At 47.1% G+C, this 19,239-nt stretch overlaps 1 protein-coding gene across 1 annotated transcript; it reads left to right on the top strand.

Moving 5' to 3' along the window:
* The first annotated feature begins 2,172 nt into the window (after window positions 1–2,172).
* LOC308484145 (uncharacterized protein) lies at window positions 2,173–18,826 on the top strand. The gene is made up of 7 exons (XM_081018777.1): window positions 2,173–2,321; window positions 9,566–9,679; window positions 10,713–10,859; window positions 11,819–11,962; window positions 12,342–12,476; window positions 14,935–15,093; window positions 15,809–18,826. The coding sequence occupies exons 1-7, from the start codon at window positions 2,273–2,275 to the stop codon at window positions 17,224–17,226; spliced, it is 2,166 nt and encodes a 721-aa protein (XP_080874903.1). The 5' UTR covers window positions 2,173–2,272; the 3' UTR covers window positions 17,227–18,826.
* The last annotated feature ends 413 nt before the right edge of the window (window positions 18,827–19,239 follow it).

The raw sequence follows: 19,239 nt of genomic DNA, 5'->3' as shown, positions 1-19,239 counted from the left end.
AATTTGGAGCCCTTGGGCAGCAAACCTACTGTTCCCCACCCAAAAACGTGTGGGGTTTTTTTGTAGTAAGTAGGGTGATGGGAGAATACAATTTAAAGTGTGCTTGAGGCCATGCCATCTTACTTCTCTACAAATAAATTGGGATAGGTGTTCAATGGATAGCCCACATCATCTAAGCTCCCCGCAAACTCTGTGGAAACAAATTAGAACAAATATTCAACAAAGAGGTTGTCTGGAAAGGATCCAACTTTGCTGGCTTAGATCAGTGTTTCTCCCTCTTCTATTTGGGAGTGCTTTGTCAGGCAGATAAAAACAAGGACTGGAGAGCTACAAAAGTATCTCCCCTCCCCCCAAGAGTGGCCCATACAAAATTCCCGAGTGAGAGAGGAATCACCAAAAAAAGGGAAGAAAACCAAACCAAACCTTGGTCTAAAATCTGCACTATTGACTAATTTATATATGGACTGCTACACATTTAGAAATGCTTACTACAGTTTAAATAGAAATCCAGTACATCTCATTGCAGTGGTGAAATCTGGGTTGTGTCCAGAAACGTAATCTCATTCCTGCAAGGGCTTCTGCTTGTGCAATGGAAGATTCCCCACCCTCTCTTCCCTCTGTGCACCCCCATCTATTCTGGGGTCACCCCAACCTTCTGGAGCAGATCTGAGGGGGGGCACAAGGAGAAAATAAGGAGGGCAAGTTCTGCTGTGGAGCAGGAAGTCCTTACGCAAATGAGATGACTTGGTTGGATGCCAAAGTATCATACCACTTGTGGATAGTACATCCGTATGGATCTTTCCAATGTAAATAGAGCTCTGTGGACACTGCCACGAGAAGGTGGTTTATCAAACTCTTACAAGGGACATCTTCATTGCACCCTGTAAATCAGCAAAACTAATCCCAGTTCTATTTCAACAACTCTGTGGAAGAGATCGGAAAGGATTGCAAAAACCTCTTTCGGACATTCCCACCAGAGGTAAATCAACGCCCCAAGATTTTGACATTCATCTTCTCAACAGCTGTAATAATTCTAACTGTTCAACCTCAGTGTTTGAGCAGTTCAGTTTTTATCTCTGGAGCTCAGATACCTTGAGATGATGAGCTACATTTCTTGAATGGCAGCAGGTTCTGCAGATTCAGAGGGAAGCCACTGCACAATGCACTTGATTGTGTTTCAAGACACAGCATCCTGGTTGCCTGAAGTTAGACTCCCTCATGGGACATAGAAATCTGCCTTATACCGAGTCAAATTTTTGCTCCATGCAGCTCATTAACATCTACACTCGCCAACAGCACCTCTCCAGGGTGTCATACAGGGAGCTTCTTCCCACCCTACTTGGACATGCAGGGAATTTAATTTGGGCTCTCCTGCTTGCAAGACTACTGAGTTATAGCTCTTCCTCAAAAGAAAACTGTTGTCTAGTGGTGAATGATGCTGGAGAATCTGGGCCTTGCTTCTCATTGCTTCTCTTCATAGATTCAGGACAGATAAAATGAAGCACACAGTGCATAGTTCAGCTTTGGAACTTGCTCCCAGGAGAGGCGGTGATGGCCATGAATTTGGATGGCTTTCAAAGAGGACTGGACACATTCATGGAGGAAAGGGCTGTCAATGGCTGCTAGCCGCAGTCGGAGGCAGGAATGCTTTTGAATACCAGCTGCTGGAAACCACAGGAGGGAAGAGTGCTAGGGTCTTGTTTTGTGGGTTTCCCCCCAGGTATCTGGTTGGCTGATGTGAGAACAGGATACTGAACCAGGTGGGTCACTGGTCTGATCCAACAGTCTCTTCTTATGTTCTGATTGCCTTTCTCTTTCTCCCTGCTTCAGTTTCTCCCTCTCTGTTGCTTTTTGTATCCTTTCCTCCAGCTTTCCCTCCCATCCCAACCCGACTGGCTGGATTCCTGAAGCCTGACACATCCCCGCCTTCCCATCCATCCTTTGGGATGCTCCAAACATCTCCTCCTGAAATCCTGGCCTGTGACTCACCTTGATACCAGGTGGGTCCGGTCCAACGTGTCCTCTGGTGCCACGCTTTTTGCTCACGTGCCTGGCAACCCTCATGTTCACTGTCCCCTCCCAGCCATTGTGAAAGCAGCAGAGCCCAGCCTGGGACCAATTGGGAGTTCAAAGTGGCACCTTTGTTTGGGGCTGGTCCTTACGGAAGGGCAGGATTGGGTGGGAGTATTTAGGAGGTTATTAAAGGCAGTGCCAGGCAGCAGGTCAGAGACAGGGGCTCAGGACACAGCAAGGAGCTTAGAGCTGTTTCAAGATGGCCAAGACTTGGGCAATTTTGCTGCTACCTGCTCTCTTCTACCAAGGTAAACTAAAGATGGATTGATAGGAAATACTATTGTTGTTATTATTATTAATTTTTATAATTAGTTCAGCTTTCAGTGGTGCAGGCAAGGCCGGATTAAGACCTTTAGAGGCCCCAGGCACTTTAAAGGTTTCGGTTGCCCCCATATATATCTGATTTAAAACATAAACAATAACAAACCGTAAAATATTTTTTTATTTCTCAAAAGGAAACCTACGGAAAGATGGAAAATAATGTTTGTTTTCGTATACTTCTACTTTATTCCATGATACGAACAATTTATTTACCAGTTTACAGCCAAATTTTGTGCTTTAATTAATAGAGATGAATTTTGTCTCAGAATTTGTAAACTGAAAAGCAGAGTTGCGGGTCCATGGAAAAACTAACAGTGGAAAATTTCTGTGGTGCCCCTTGATACTCTAGCACATGCTCATTTTGCTTAATGGTTCATCCATCTCTGGGGGCAGGTTTGATATTGCAGGATCACGAGCGCTTTTTCGTCAGTCCTGCTCTTTTATCCTTTTGACGTCATCTTAAATTTTACATTCAGTATGTTTTTCCTGCTATAAGACATTTCAGTGATGCATGGGATTGTCCTGTAAGTCTGTAATGCAGAGATGCCCAAAATATTCCCTCCATGGTAGCTGCTCCTGTAACAGCGGTTGGATCTACAGCAATTGCCCCTTGATATTGTTTAGTTCTAGCCAAGTAGAGTTTGGCATCATCCACACTTAAATGCATTTAAATTCCTAGAGTTACCTGGGAAGCGGGATGGATGGTTAAACCACTCTGGGAACGGTAGCTCCATGAAGGGAATATGGGCTGCCTAACAGCTCTCAGCACTTTGGACACAAACTACAGCTCCCAGGGTTTTGCAGGGGAAGACAGGACTGTTTTAAGTGGTATAATAGTGCTTGAAATGTAGCTAGTGCAGACGTGGATTGCTGCAATTCAAATCTCCCTTAAGGAGCTATGACCTCACTGCTTTGTTGCTTTTCCAGTCTGCTGGCAACCCTAACTAAGTGAACCAAGGCTAAAGAGATGCAGTTCACTCCAGGCTGCTGCAGCAATGAGGTGGACAAGCTAAATCATGAAATGAGGCTTCTTGCATTGAGACTGACCTGCTTCTCCAGCAAAGTTCAAAGTTCTTTAATTGTGCTATTGAGGACCAGCCTTTACAGGAGAAAAACCACAGCACGGGGTCAGAGCATCTTTTTGCATGCAGGAGGTCCAAAGTTCAATTCCCAGCATTTCCAGGTAGAGCTGGAGAGCTGAAATCCTGGAGAGCAGCTGTCACTCAGTGTAGACAATACTGAGCAAGATGGACCCTAAGGTCTGTCTCAGTCTAAGGCAGCTTATTAATTAACTAAATTTTTAGACCCCCTTTGTCTGAGGACCACAGGGCAGTTTGCAACACAGAACCCAAATGTCAACACGCAACGTAATACCTATACCTCATAAATACTGAAAGAGTTAGAATCATGGGATAGCTCAGTTGGTTAGAACATGGTGCTGAGAACGCCAAGGTTGCAGGTTTGATCCCCGTATGGGACAGCTGCATATTCAGGTTGGACTAGACGATTGTCAGGATCGTTCCAACTCTATAATGTTGTGATTCTCTGATCTGTAGAATTGGAAAGATCCCAAGGGACATCTAGTCCTATGCAGGACTATTATTATAGTGTTATAATAAATACGTAATAAAATACAGATGATTGTAACAGCAACAGCATCAAAAACAAGGGAGGCAAAAATCAGCAACCAGGTAACTAAAATGCAAAAAAAAAAAAAAAAACAAACAAACAAACCAGTGCACAATTACCTTATATTTTCTCTAGCCAAAGACAGGGCTTAATCCTAGCCACTGCACAGAAAATGGCAGACCTTCCTAGTTCTTGCCTGGGAGCTTTCCTCCCCCCCCCCCCATCTTTCAGTCTGGGCAATCTTCACTTCCTCCCTCTCACTCCCCACAGTTCCTTCCCCAAATCCACCTTAATGTTTCTGTAGCTTTTGTAGCAAGGAGAGGGAGGGAGGGAGAGAGAGAGGACTGGGAGGCAGCGTGGGGAAGTCCCACCCTGAGAATGACTTGTCCCAAATTTGACATAAACACCCAGAAGGTGCCTCCTCCTCCTCCACGGACAGGGATTTTACAAAACACCTTATGACGGAAAGAGGACAATTAGCAAACAACGTGATCCTCTGGCTTCCTGGGTTCTCTGGTCCAGGAATTCTGGAGACCAGAATAATTATGTGGGGTGCGGTTCCATGCATCCCATAAACATGTGTTCCAGAAACTTATTCTCTTTTGTTCTTGTTGTTGTTGTCTTTGAAAATTGGAGCCTAATCTTTGAAACAACAACAACAACAAAAAGGAGACGAAGTTTCTAGTCCTCATGGGAGGAGCCACTATAGCAGAAACAAGGAACCTGGTGTCTTCCAGATGTTGTTGGACCAAAACTCCCATCAGCCTCAGCTGGCATGGCTAATGGTCAGGGATGGTGTGTGTGTGTTGCTTCAAGTATCTTGAGTGCCCCCCCCTTTTCTCCATGCCCGCCCTCTCTAATTGAGAAGGAAGGGGGAGCCTGCCTTTGCCATGTTTCTGCTCCCAAAATTTCCAAAGCTGCATGTTAAAGGTTCACTATGTGGGGATTAATTTCTCTTTAATATCTTCCTGCACTGGGTGTTTATTCTGAAGTAAGTCCTACTGAACTGGGGGACTCATGCACACAACCAATGACTTTAAACAGTCCTGGCTTCCGCCAAATAATCCTGAGAACTGTAGTTTGTTAAGTGTGCCGAGCAGGGCTTTTTCCCCCAGCCGGAACTCACTGGAACTGCCATTGCTATTATATGGGAACAAGGGTTCATGCTGAGCTCCGGCACCTCTTTTTCTAGAAAAATAGCACTGGTGCTGAGAGTTGTTAGAGACCTTTATTCCACCCCCAGAACTACAATTCCCAGAACAGTTTAACAATAAACACTTCTTCCCAGGGGACTGCAACCCTGGGGTCTCCTAAGAGCTTTCAGCACCTGTAAGAAACTGCAGCTCCCAGGATTCCATGGAGGAGATGCCATTTTATGTAGAACCTAGACAACTGCCAACTAAAACTTTTAAAATGTTTTAAAAAATTTCTTTTGAATTTTTTTGTATGTGGGGGTGTGGGATAGATGTTTATTGGGCCTGGGAATTTGTTTGATTTTATGTTTTTGTAATTTTTATTGTTTTTTGTTTGTATTGTTTTATTTGTTTTTTTAAAAGGTGTTATTTTGTTCTTAAGGGGAGGGGTCAGGGCTGCCGGGGAGTAGGTCCCAGCCAACAAAATGGCTGGGGCATGTTCCACAGGGGGGAATGCACTGGGACAACTGATCTCAGTGATCACAGGTAGGAGGAGGAGTTACGCTAAGACCAGACCATGTCATTACAGAGGAGGCAGGTTTAGTCATTGTCTAAGGACTATCCCTGCCTCCGGGTCTGGTCCTGACCGGATGGATACTAGAATCAGCAAGGGATACCCACATGACCTGAAAGTGTTGCTGTGCAATGCCAGGTCAATGATTCATAAGACCACTGCCATCCATGACTTGATCATGGATGGAGGACTTAACCTGGCATGTGTAACAGAGACTTGGTTGGATGAAGCAGATGGGGCTGTCCTTGCCGCTGCTTGTCCACCAGGTTTCTCTTACGCACAGCAACCCAGGTCATGTGGGCGGGGAGGGGGGGTTGCAGTGATTTTTAGGAAGTCATTAGTTTGCACCAGGCGTCCTATTGGGAAGACCCAGTTTTCCGAGTGCATGTTCTGGAAGTTGGGCAATAGGGGCAGTACAGGATTCCTTTTGGTGTACTGACCTCCCCGCTGCACCAAGGATTCCCTTCCCGAGCTGCTTCAGGTTGTGGCGGATGTTCTCCTGGAGACACCTAGCTTGGTTGCCTTAGGGGATTTTAACATCCATGCCGACACGACCTTACAAGGGGCCGCTCGGGACTTCGTGGAAAGCATGGCCTCCATGGGGCTGTCCCTGAATAAGTCTGGTCCAACCCATAGCCGCGGACATGCCTTGGACCTGGTGTTTACCTCTATGGATGTTGGTGATCTGACACTAAGTAAAAGTGAAATGAAAAGTGCCATGGTCAGATCACTTCCTGGTGCAACTGGACTTCTCTGCGACCCATCCCCTCTGCAGGGAGGTGGGACCGATTCGGATGGTCTGCCCCCGCCACTTAATGGATCCAAATGGTTTCCAGAGAGTGGTAGGGGATGCTCTATCCCATGTTGATGGCCTTTCAGCCGATTCCCTGGTGGCCCGCTGGAATGTGGAGTTAACCAGGACTATTGACTGTTTGGCTCCGAAGCGCCCTCTCCGATTGCATGGAGCCCGGAGAGCCCGTGGTTTTCCAAGGATCTTAGGGCAATGAAACAATCGTTGAGACGGCTAGAGCGCCGGTGGCGGATAACTCATTCCGAATCTGACCGGACACAGGTTAGAGCTCAACGTCGAGCCTACCAAGTGGCGATAGCGACGGCGAAGAAGACTTTCTTCGCCTCCTCTATTGCATCTGCAGAAAACAGCAGCAGGAGACTTTTTCAGGTGGTTCACAATTTAGCGGAACCACCTGCGACATCGGGGCCCAGTACGGGCCACATGATCTCCTGCAATGATTTTGCAAAGTTTTTTGCAGATAAAATCGCTCAGATTCGGGAAGAAGTAGACTCCAGGGAGAGCAGGGCCAGGGCGGGAGAGTGCTAGAGTCCTGTCTAGTCAAGTTGTGTGGGATCAATTCCAATCTGTTACCTCCGAGGATGTGGACAGGCTGCTTGGACGAGTGAAGCCAACCACCTGTCTCCTGGATCCTTGCCCATCCTGGCTTATAAAAGCTAGCCGGGAAGGACTGGGCGATGGGCTTCGTGGGGTGGTGAATGCTTCCCTCCATGACCCGCTGAAAGAGGCGGTTATTAAACCACTTCTTAAAAAACCATCTTTAGATGCGGCCACGATGGCCAATTATCGCCCAGTCTCAAATCTTCCATTCTTGGGCAAGGTGATTGAGCGAGTGGTTGCTGAACAACTCCAGGAACGCCTGGAAGAAGCGGACCATTTGGATCCCTTCCAGTCGGGATTCAGGCCTCATCAGGGGACTGAAACTGCCTTGGTCGCACTGGTTGATGATCTCCGGCGGGCTAGGGACAAAGGTGAGAGCTGTTTCCTAGTTCTGCTGGATCTCTCAGCGACATTTGATACCATCGACCATAACATCCTTCTGGACCGTCTTGAGGGGCTGGGAGCTGGGGGCACTGTCATACAGTGGTTCCGCTCCTTCCTCCTGTGCCGTGTTCAGAAAGTGGTGGTGGGGGATGAGTGTTCAGACCCCTGGGCTCTCACTTGTGGGGTGCCTCAGGGTTCTGTCCTCTCCCCCATGCTTTTCAACATTTACATGCAGCCACTGGGAGAGATCATCAGGAGGTTTGGGCTGGGTGTTCATCAGTATGCGGATGATACCCAGCTCTACCTCTCCTTTAAATCAGAACCAGTGAAGGCGGTGAAGGTCCTGTGTGAGTGTCTGGAAGCGGTTGGAGGATGGATGGCGGCTAACAGATTGAGGTTGAATCCTGACAAGACAGAAGTATTGTTTTGGGGGGACAGGAGGCGAGCAGGTGTGGAGGATTCCCTAGTCCTGAATGGGGTAACTGTGCCCCTGAAGGACCAGGTGCGCAGCCTGGGAGTCATTTTGGACTCACAGCTGTCCATGGAGGCACAGGTCAAATCTGTATACAGGGCAGCTGTTTGCCAGCTCCATCTGGTACGTAGGCTGAGACCCTATCTGCCTGCAGACTGTCTCGCCAGAGTGGTACATGCTCTGGTTATCTCCCGCTTGGACTACTGCAATGCGCTCTACGTGGGGCTACCTTTGAAGGTGATCCGGAAACTACAACTAATCCAGAATGCGGCAGCTAGACTGGTGACTGGGAGCGGCCGCCGAGACCATATAACACCGGTCTTGAAAGACCTACATTGGCTCCCAGTACGTTTCCGAGCACAGTTCAAAGTGTTGGTGCTGACCTTTAAAGCCCTAAACGGCCTCGGTCCAGTATATCTGAAGGAGCGTCTCCACCCCCATCGTTCTGCCCAGACACTGAGGTCCAGCTCTGAGGGCCTTCTGGCGGTTCCCTCACTGCGAGAGGCCAAGTTACAGGGAACCAGGCAGAGGGCCTTCTTGGTAGTGGCACCTGCCCTGTGGAACGCCCTCCCATCAGATGTCAAAGCGATAAACATCTACCTGACATTTAGAAGACACCTGAAGGCAGCCCTGTTCAGGGAAGTTTTTAATATGTGACATTTTAGTGTATCTTTCATCTTTGTTGGAAGCCGCCCAGAGTGGCTGGGGAAACCCAGCCAGATGGGCGGGGTACAAATAAATTATTATTATTATTATTATTATTATTATTATTATTATTATTATTATTTCAGCATTCATTCTGATTTGATCGTGGGGAGGTTACATAAAGTGGGATGGTTATCCCATGCTTTCTGGGATAGCATTTTCTTGTCACTTTTCAGACCATTCCACAAAGGCATTCCACAGAGGTTCAATGCAGTTATTTGATGTTCATTGGGTGCCAGCTAAGGATTACAATGCCTGTTGTTGACCGACACACACCCTGCAATATCAGTCCCGGAATAAAAATCTTGGAGAGATCAGCACTTTGCACTTGCCGACTCTTGCTTATTTATTTTAAACTGCACGTGATGCAAGCGAAATCCATTATGCAAAGAACTGTGGAAGTGATACTCGTGGTGTGCAATGAGAAAGATTAAAATCTGATGAGCCTGCATGACATATTCCCAACGTGCTCCTCGTTGCGTAACTCAGTTCCACAGCTGAGCAGCCAGCAGATGGCATCCAACAGGCACAGTTTTCCCTCGCAAAGGCTTCGACCCACAAACATGAGACTCTTAATCTCCGGGTCGTGGGTTCAAGCCCCACATTCGACAAAAGATTCCTGCATTGCAGGGGGTTGGACTAGATGACCCTCGTGGTCCCTTTCAACTCTACAATTCTGGATCTGGGGGAATTTATCAGTATGCATCAAAGTAAAAGTCAAACAAAAGTATGGATGAGCCCAAAGCCTCCCCATATTGGGGGGAAAGCACACCTGGTGAATATCTGCCTGTTGCGCAGATGCTAAAGGGCGGAGTGGAAGAAGCAGCCTTAGACCTGACCAATTTCTCTCCGTCCTCTTCCAGCCTTTTCTTTGCAATGCAACACGTGTCACGGTGAGTACGATTGCTTAGGAGAGAACGTGACGTGCGAAGATCCTTCAGCCAGCTGCTCAACATCTGTCCGAAAGGCTTATGTCGGTAAGCATCATTTTTAGCGGTGGTCATGCGTACTTCTTGTTTGTTTTGTAAGGACTGTGGGTCATCCATACACAAAAAAACACGTTCGTTCTAAAAACAAGCAGATTAGAACAGCGTTCTAATGTCGTGATCGGGGCTAAATAAAGTCACAAACCAGTGAGCTAGCTTTCGAGCTTCACAGAACTCTTCCTCATATTGGGCTTGGTGATCAACAATAAAAAGTCTGGTGTTGGGGTGGGCAGAATGTTGCTGTTAGAGGGCATAGTAGAAGAAATCTGAGGTTTCAGGTCTTGCTTTTATCACCATGCCATCACCATGCTTTCTGGGAAAATTTGAGGTTGGGGCATGAGAAAACAATACTAACTAACCTATCCTGAAGCCTGCCAATTGTTATGGGAGCTGAGCATGTGTGTGTGTGTGTGTGTCTCCTTGCAATAGAAAACTCAAGTTGTGAGTGCCAACAGGAATCCCAAACTTTGGGGTTCGTAGTTAATGCTAAGTAGGAACCCCATGCTTGACATATCAATTACTCAGTTTGTGGGGTGCTACAAAATGTGGGGGGTTTGCTGCCCCCCCAAAACCCTGCAAAACTTTGGCACAAGTTTGCAAAGGACCCCAAATTTGGGGTCTGTAGTTCATGGGCCCCCAACAGGATTGTAGTGAAAAGAGGCAATGAGAAACAAGAGCAAGCTATCGGTAAGCTTGGGGAAAATCCATGGTTTGCAGAAGTGTCAATGGGCAGCAGAAGTGGGTCAGCAGAGGTGGAGGTGGTAGTGATGCCCAATGGTCAGGTCAAGTAGACCTTTCTCGGAGTGTGACCATAGCAGGCTTAAGGCAGGGCCCTTCTCGGCCCAGCCTGACTCACAAAGAGACACTTCTGAGAGTTCCCCTGCTTGATTTGCCCTAATATATAGTAGTGTGGGAATGAAATGAAAGGTACCTCTGGGTTTCATACAGCAAAAGGAAAACTGGGCTCGGGTTCCAGTTTGTGAGATGCTGCGTTAACTACAACATTATTTCTTTCCCTGTCCAGGCTTCCTGGAATTCCAGTCGGTGAGGAAAGGCTGTGCCCCCCAGCTGTTTCCCCACGAATCCATCTCCCTCAACTCTCACCTCATGTCTCTTTCGTACCAGGCACGCTACTGTGCTGAGGATGGCTGTAACAATGAGACCTACTTTGGTGAGTCGCATGGCTGCCGGCACCCAAAATGAAACCAGGTTGAATTTTTTTTTGGGGGGGGGGGGAGGTTGGATTTTGAGGGAGGCTGAAAGCGTATTGAGACAATACGTGAAATTTCCAAGAGAGAGTTACCTAGAGGTCTACCATTGTTACCCATTTTCACCTGAGGTGTGTAGGAACTTGTTCTATTGTATGAATGCAATGAATAAATATGACAAGGGTGAAGTTTGCATTCCTTGCCTTGCCTGCAAAGTGGTTAGCATGTTGGACCAGGACCTTGGTCAGGATTTGACACCACACTCAGCTATGAAGCTCACCTTGGGCCAATCAACTCACTCTCAGCCTGGCCTACCTCTCACGGTTGTTGTGAGGATAGAATGGGGATTGATTGATTGATGGATTGTATTTCTATTCCGCTTTTCATTCAAATGAATCTCAAAGTGGCATACAATCAATAAATAACCGTAACATAATAAATCATAATATTACATCGCGAATACAGCATACATCATATAAAACAATTAACGAATTATCAATAAAACAGTTGCAATCTATAAAAAAACCTTAAAACATCAACTAAAAAAATAAGCTATACCTCACAATTACGGCAAGTCATGTGATTAACAAATCAATGAGGCATTTAGAATCTCTAAATATTAAAAACATTCACAAAATAGCAACTGAAAATATAAACTAAGCACTTAAATTCATTCACACAATCTCTGCGCCCCCGTGACTCATAACCTTTCACTCTGTTCAGTTCATTAACTGCCTTGAGCTCCTTGGAGGAAACGTAGGATTTAAATGAAATAAAGAAAGTCGTTTTTTTAAATAAAAAACACTCCCAGGTTCCTTTGCTGATTGTCCATAGGATGCCACCCCCCCTGCCCTCCTTTGCCATCTCACTGTGTTCTCCCTCCCTAAGCACATGCTAACCCCCACCTCCTGTCTCCCCCCAGTCTCCCATCCTGCCCCTGTCAATCACATGCGCTGCCACAGCTGTGCCACCCAAGGAGCCTGGTGCCCCGAAGCTTCTCGCACTCAGATCAGCTGTGCTGGGGATCAGGACCAGTGTTTGGATCTTGCCGTCACCGGAAAACTGGGTGAGTTGGGGGGGGGGCGGTAGGCAGTGCAGGATGTGTGGGGGAGGGAGAGAGGTGAGGTGTTTTTTGGAAGAGGGAGGTGATGATGGGAGGGACCCGTGGAGATGTGGGAGGAGACACAAAGGGGAGAAACCTGGCAAATCAGAACTGGGGATAAGAGTCTGCTGGATCACCGTGGCCAACCAGAGGCCTGTGGGAAGCTTGCAAGCAGGACTCAACCACAAGGGGGCATGTCCCCTCCTGATGTTTCCAGCAACTGCTGTTCAGAAGCATTACTGCAGAACATAGCCACCATGACCATCAGCCACTGATAGACTTCCCCTCCTCCATGATGGGTTCTGCAGTGTCTTATGTCTTTCGCTGTCAATTATGCCTGCAGGTCTGTATGACAACATGAAGATGAAGGGCTGCACCAACCTCCCACGGTGCCAGGAGACCTTGAGCTTCCACTCTGCAGACCGTACCATCCATGCCAGCTGCTGCTCAACAGCCCTCTGCAATACCTTCAACCCAGGTAACTACTAAACTTGATAGCCGGGCATCAGATATAGAATTGTACGGTATAGGATCAATTTGTTTTCTTGTGACAGTGGATTCCCCAGCATGCTAAGCCACCCTCAGTCCTTATCTCATACATCTGCAACAGTGGTGGTGTGGCCTTGTGTCCTCCCAATGTTCTTGGTAGAGCACAGCCATCATAGCTAGTCGTCATTGATTTCCTTTTCCTCCATGAATTTCCCCAGTCTTTTTTTGTTGTGTTGTTGTTGTTTAGTCATTTAGTCATGTCCGACTCTTCATGACCCCATAGACCAGAGCATGCCAGGCACTCCTGTCTTCCACTGCTTCCCACAGTTTGGTCAAACTCCTGTTGGTAGCTTTGAGAACACTGTCCAACCTTCTCATCCTCTGTTGTCCCCTTCTCCTTGTGCCCTCCATCTTTCCCAACATCAGGGTCTTTTCCAGGGAGTCTTCTCTTCTCATGAGGTGGCCAAAGTATTGGAGCCTCAGCTTCAGGATCTGTCCTTCCAGTGAGCACTCAGGGCTGATTTCCTTCAGAATGCATAGGTTTGATCTTCTTGCAGTCCATGGACTCTTAAGAGTCTCCTCCAGCACCATAATTAAAAAGCATCAATTCTTCGGCAATCAGCCTTCTTTATGGTCCAGCTCTCACCTGGAGCAGGAACCGGCAAGCCACTCCAGTATCCCTGCCAAGAAAACTCCATGGACAAAGACCTCTTTTAGACCTATCCAACTTGGTGGCCATCACTGCTTCTTGGTGGACCAAGTTCCATAGTTTAACTATGCGCTGGATGAAGAAGTAACCTTCTTTTCCCTGTTCTGAATCTTCCAGTTTTCAGTTCCTTTGTATGTCCATGAGTTCCAGTGTTAGGAGAGAACGAGCAAGTCCTTTCCTCTAGCCCCCTTTTCTTCCAGGCTACCTGGTCTACGCTCAGGGCTGATGGGAGTTGTAGCCTAGCAACTTCTATTTTTTTAAAAAAAAATATTAATTGAATTTTCAAATTATAACAACAAATTTTCCACAAATCTTAATTAAACAATTTATATATCCATATTTCTCTCCCCCCCCCCTTTGGCTTCCCCCGTATTTCTGTACTGATTTATTCAACAATTTCTATACCCTGCTGGTTTGACCAGTTGTGAAAGTTTAGTCAAAACTTTATACTATCTTTTTATATAGTTTATAAATGGTTCCCACTCTTTTTTGAAATCAGTGTTCTCTCTCTCCTGTATCCTCTCTGTCAGCTTAGCCAGTTTCGCGTAGTCCATAAGCTTGGTTTGCCATTCTTCCTTTGCTGGCGTTTTCTCTTTTTTCCCATACTTGTGCTAATAAAATTCTTGCTGCTGTTGTTGCATACATAAACAATCTTGCTGCTAGCAACTTCTAGAGGACTACAGATGAGGGATGCAGTCAAATGCTTAGGACACTGGTATATTCTACAGGTGACCTTGGTCTTGTTGTTTTTTGTATAGCTAGCCTTGAATGTATTGTCTCTTTGGGCCAAACAAGGCAGAACATCCATTGGTGATTTCTGTCAGGACCATGGCAGGCAGAGAAGGCAAGGGTGGCTCCTGCTGGGCTTCTATTGGTGAAGACAGAAGTCTTGGTCACTGGCAAAGGTCAGCCAAACCACAGCAGCATGCCTGCTCCATTAGAGGATCTTGGTGATCCTCAGCATAAATTCTACTCATTGAATTCTACTCAGTATTGATCCAGAGCAGAACTCCAATGTATAGTTAGCAGACTAAAAACTTAAACACGTTGCAGGATTCCCAAAAAATAGACCAGAGGCAACTGTATTTCATCCAGCAGAGCTTTACTGCTACTGAAAGCAAATGAGCATAATGGTCACAAATCTAATACATTCATGATTGGCAGTGTCCACTTGCAGCAGACTTAACTTAAACTTACAATAACTTATAATAGGTCTAAATCGTAACACCATATACAGAACACCACACCAGAAGGAAGAGAGATAGAGAAAGTAAAACCCAGGATCCTTCTTTTATAGTCAGCATGACCTTGAAGAAGAGATAACAGAACCAGTTTAAGCCAGCTGTACTCAGCTTCTCTGAAGGAATAACCTAAACATCATGAACCTTCTGCTTGTTTTTTTTTCCACACAGAGAAGCTTCCGGAACCCTCTTGAATTAATCAGAATAGGAAAGATTTCTTCTGCACTAAGAAATGCAAACTGACAAAGGAATCAGGCAGTCTTTTGGGTACTCTGTGCCCATTGCTTAGGGCTTTGTGAATTGACGCAATAACTTGGTCTGGTAGAAAATAGGCATCCAGGTCCACTCTTGCAGCAAGGAAATAACATGCACTCCTTGTAGCTGGAAGCGAGTCCAGTCCACAACCTGCTGCTTGTGCAAATGGCAGGAGGATTCCTGGTTGTTACGACGCAGGCATGCCTCATGGCTGTTTCTTTCACTTTTCTCTCTCCTTTCAGATCTTCATGTCCAAAGCCAGGCAACGAACGGGCTAGAATGCTATAGCTGTGTGGATGACAACGGCTCTGGGTCCGGGTGCTCCAAAAAATCAATCTCCAAGGTGCAATGCACAGGCATCCACAACATGTGCTTGGAGGGGGTTGGCAACAGCCGTAAAGGTGAGTGTTGATCTGCAAGACTCCCTACACTTAAGTTTCCGGTGCCATTCTGGTTAGGCAGAGGAGGCAAGCATTTTTTTGTTTCCTTCCGGAAACAGCAAAACCAGAGTCAAAAGTGGGCAGGACACTCGCCCCCCCCCTTCTCGTATCCAAAGGTGTAGTAGTCTGAGGTCGGGTGGGGGTTGAAGACTTGTTACTCTTTCTGTGTTAGGGTCCCTGTCTCCAGCATCTGAGAGCTGCCCAACCAGCATAAAATGGGAATTTTTTAGTCACTGGGAAGAAGTCTTTTCAACCCTTTGCATTGACTACAGTCCAAAAAAGTGCAAGGGGGGGGGTGAGTCAGACACTGAGGATTGGCCCTTAGGGCCACTCTGGAGAAGGTGCAGAAGAAAAACTCTGAGTTGTTCGATGTGCTGCAGAGCTAAATGTTTAGGTACACCAAAAGAATGAGGTGCTTTAGTTTCAGGAGATTAGTGTGCAAGTTCTGTCGCATGCACTGGGCACCAAAACCCACCTGCAAAGGTTAAGTCACTCTAAAAGAAATTGTAGGAGCTCTCCAAATCGTTTTCCAGCCACACGTCATATGAGATTTAAGGTGTGCGACAAGGGCTGCAGTTCACACTCACCGGGGGAGAGTAACCACAACAGCCTTGTAGGGAGCAATAAACCCTTTTGACTAATTGTCTCTGTTCCCTTTTCTTTTCTTCACCTGCAGCTGGTAGGGATTTGGGCCTAGTGACCTTCAAAGGCTGCGCCTCCCCAGCCATGTGCCAGAGCTCTCTCCTGGCTTTGGTACAAGAGCTGGACAACGCCGATGTCATGTGTTGCCAAGGCAACCTCTGCAATGACCGCATCGTGGATGGCGTGGTGACGCAGCGCATAGTCTCTGCGGACAGCGCTGACACCACAACGGTGGCAGAGTGCGCCACCCCCACGCCATCTGGCACTGCACCAAATCCTGACTGCATCTATGATGATGAGGATGAAGACAGCGTTGCGGTTGCCCACGTCCCCGCTGGTGCAGACCTGTCTCCTGGGAGCCATGTTGATAATGAGACGGCCTACAAGGTCAATGAGAAGGAAGGGAGTGAGTCTTTGGTCAATGAAGGCGACCGTAACCACTCAACGACTGCAGGCGAACACGTTGTCAATGAGAATATCGTTGGTGATCACACAGAGGGCCACACCGTCTCCCCTGCGGGCACCGCAGACTCTGAGGACATGGCAGCAGGCAGTTCCTCAGCTGCCACAAACTTGGACGAGAGCAACGCTGGCACCAACGCCACCTCTTCTGGCAATCATGGCAGTGTTGTTGTGCTGGTGCCCGTCGTAGTCCCCAAGAAGAATGCCACTTCTGCCACTGCTACCACCACCTCCTCTTCCTCCTCAGAAACAAGCGCCGGCAACATGGTTGTGGTGGCTTCCAGCAATGACGATGATGAGTATGAAGAATGTGAGGCAGAAGAAGAGGCCATCAGCACCGGGCAGCAGTTCATGGCTAGTAAGGAGGCAAACCGTGAAGGTTCGGCCGCCACCCACCCTTCAGGTGTGTTCTACGAAAGTGAAACCCGGCCACATGGGTCTGCTCACTCTCCTGCTGCCGGTACCACAGGAAACACCAATGTGGACCATACTGGCCATGCTACTACTAGCAGTGAAACCTTTGCTGTCGGTGGCAATCACGGAGATGCCAGTGGCGAGCATGTCACCGTTGACGGTAGCACTCCCCAGCCAGGCCATGCCACCAGTGGCTCCACCACAGGAGGAAAGGTGGAGGCAGGTGCCCCTGTTGTGATCACCGCCAACGCACCAGCTACCACCAGCAGTCCTGCTGGAGCAGTCCTCATTTCTGGAGCAGCAGCTGGCACTCCACGCCCCAAGAAGAAGATCCCATGCAAGCGGCCCAGGCCCCAAAGCCAACCCGGCGTGAACCTGGCATCTGCACCTGGAGCTGAGAGCCGAGGCGTGGAAGACACTGCCACCAAGAACCCTGAACCCTCATTGTTCAGTGATGCTAAGCATCCGGAGCTCAATGCAGGGGGGAAAGGCAGCCTTGACAATGGGGCTTTGGGCCTTGTCTCCAACTTGGGCCTCTTCTGTTTCACTCTCCTGTTGGCTGCCCTGTTGCATTGAACCCACAGAGGCTGGGATTGGGGTTAGGTCTGTTGATTTGTTTTAGACAATGCTTTTTTCTGAAAAAAAATCTTTTGGTACTCTCATTTTGACTCAAGAAAACCACCATTTTATAGTTCAAATAGGGGAAAATAAATACAGTAAATGGACAAAAGTACAAAGAACATGGATTACCTCATATTACACAGCTGTCAACTCACAGTAACTTCCACACTGGCATGAGGTTCTGTCTGAGACTCAGGAGACACCGGGAACAGAAATGAAGCTGCCATTGGAGGTGGTAACAATGAAACTGACCAATCACCGTGCTAGATTCCAACTCCTACTTCACACATTAAACACTCACTTCCGTCTGAGGCTCAGGGAACACCGTGACAGGAAATGAGGCCACCATTGGGCATAGCAATGGAACTGATGATTCACTGGGCTAGAGAAGAAACTATTTTTTTTAAAAAAAATAGTTTCTTCTTCTGTTAGATTCACAAAATGTTTAGGGGTACACGTACCCCTGTGTCCCCCCAGAAAAAAGCACCGGTTTTAGAATCAAGGAGTACAGCTTCCCACCCCTTGATCTACTGCCATTTCCTTTCGTAAAAGAACATTCGAACCCACACAGGGTTTAAAGGAGAAGTGTAATCCAGAATAAAATTTGGAATGCTTGGGTTTTGCATGAAAGTATGCATGGGTGTGTGAGAGAATATGCACAAATGAATAAAACAAATGGCATCTTGCTCCCTCCTGGTAGGAAAAATGGGATGAGGCTCCGTGTGTTTCATATACCCTACAAGACCCTTGGCTGAAAGAAGAGTCTTGCTTATATTCAGGCTGAGCTGGGAACTCCTCCTGGACTGATTCGGGAGGTGGGGTGCCATATTAACATGTAGTTAGAGAAGTATATATTCCACATAACCAACAGGATACACAAGTAGAGCAGTTAACCCATAACATATTGGTAGGTCTGTTTGTTTTCATATGCTGCTAGTGAGGTTTGTACAGTTCACTCAGCTGTGCCAATAATGCGCAGCGACGGGCAACTGCAAGCACACATTGACACACACTATATTTATTAGGAAATCTACAATGGGATGTTTTGTTTTGTTTTACAATTATATATATATTCCAGATACACAGAGCAAAGCTCAGTCGGTCACAAGCAAAACTCAGGGCTCCTCCAAGCTCAGGAAGGTGACTCTGAGCTCCAGGGTCAATTCAGTCCCATCTAGGCATTGTGAAGGCTAATTGCAAAATACAGCAAATGGAGAGGAGCATTCATATTCCACTTGGGGGGGGGGCGGCTTTAAAATGATTTTTTATTCTGCATTCATGATGGCTTGTGCTCAGGATACTACCAGGGCAGTCTGACATGATCTTGCTTTCAGTACCGTTTGTACATGCAAAAGTTCTAGGGCGATCACACAGCTTCCTTTCCAATCAGTGCATATCCTGTAACTACCTGGTGAAACCACTTAACTATTTATATCACCAATGTTCTGGTTTATTTTTGTACCAATTTTCGTTGCACTGTGGTCCCTCCGAGGAGCAATCATGTAGTAGAATTGGGGAAGCATTGCGAAATATCTAATAAAGGAGAATGAACCTACCACTAAGGCACTTTTCTTGGGTCAAAAGCATGTTGCAAAGTACACCTGCGATAAAATGCCGGTCGAGGGGGCGGGGGGGGGGGGGAGCTCTGGTTGCACAGTGGTACTGAGGTATAAAATCACCCAAATCCAAAATGTGACACATATCCTGAGGAACCCACCTCCCATCCCCGCTTTGTGCATAAGCCAGAGCACAAACTACCCCTTAATCCTTCTCCCCAACAGAAACAAAGTTTGTTTAGGGTGCTGAGAGTTGTGGTGACAGCCCATGTTCCTAGGGTTGCCATATTTGCCATATTTCAAGAAGTAAAAATCCAGACACAAAAACTGAGCTTTTGGGGGTGGGGGTGGGGAATCAACCACAAACTTGTTAAGATTTCCCCCCCTGGATGCTAATTTCACCGTTCCAGAT

The sequence above is a fragment of the Podarcis pityusensis genome, assembly GCF_964106645.2.
Source record: "Podarcis pityusensis genome assembly, chromosome: 8".
Lineage (NCBI taxonomy): Eukaryota > Metazoa > Chordata > Lepidosauria > Squamata > Lacertidae > Podarcis > Podarcis pityusensis.
The sequence above is the reverse complement of the archived record's forward strand: the minus strand, read 5'-3'. Positions and strand labels throughout refer to the sequence as shown.

Coding starts and splice junctions, on each gene's coding strand:
- LOC308484145 (XM_081018777.1), top strand. CDS start 2,273: ATGGCCAAGACTTGGGCAATTTTGCTGCTACCTGCTCTCTTCTACCAA. Junction 9,680..10,712: donor TGTCCGAAAGGCTTATGTCG/GTAAGCATCATT, acceptor TTCCCTGTCCAG/GCTTCCTGGAATTCCAGTCG. Junction 12,477..14,934: donor CTGCAATACCTTCAACCCAG/GTAACTACTAAA, acceptor CTCTCCTTTCAG/ATCTTCATGTCCAAAGCCAG.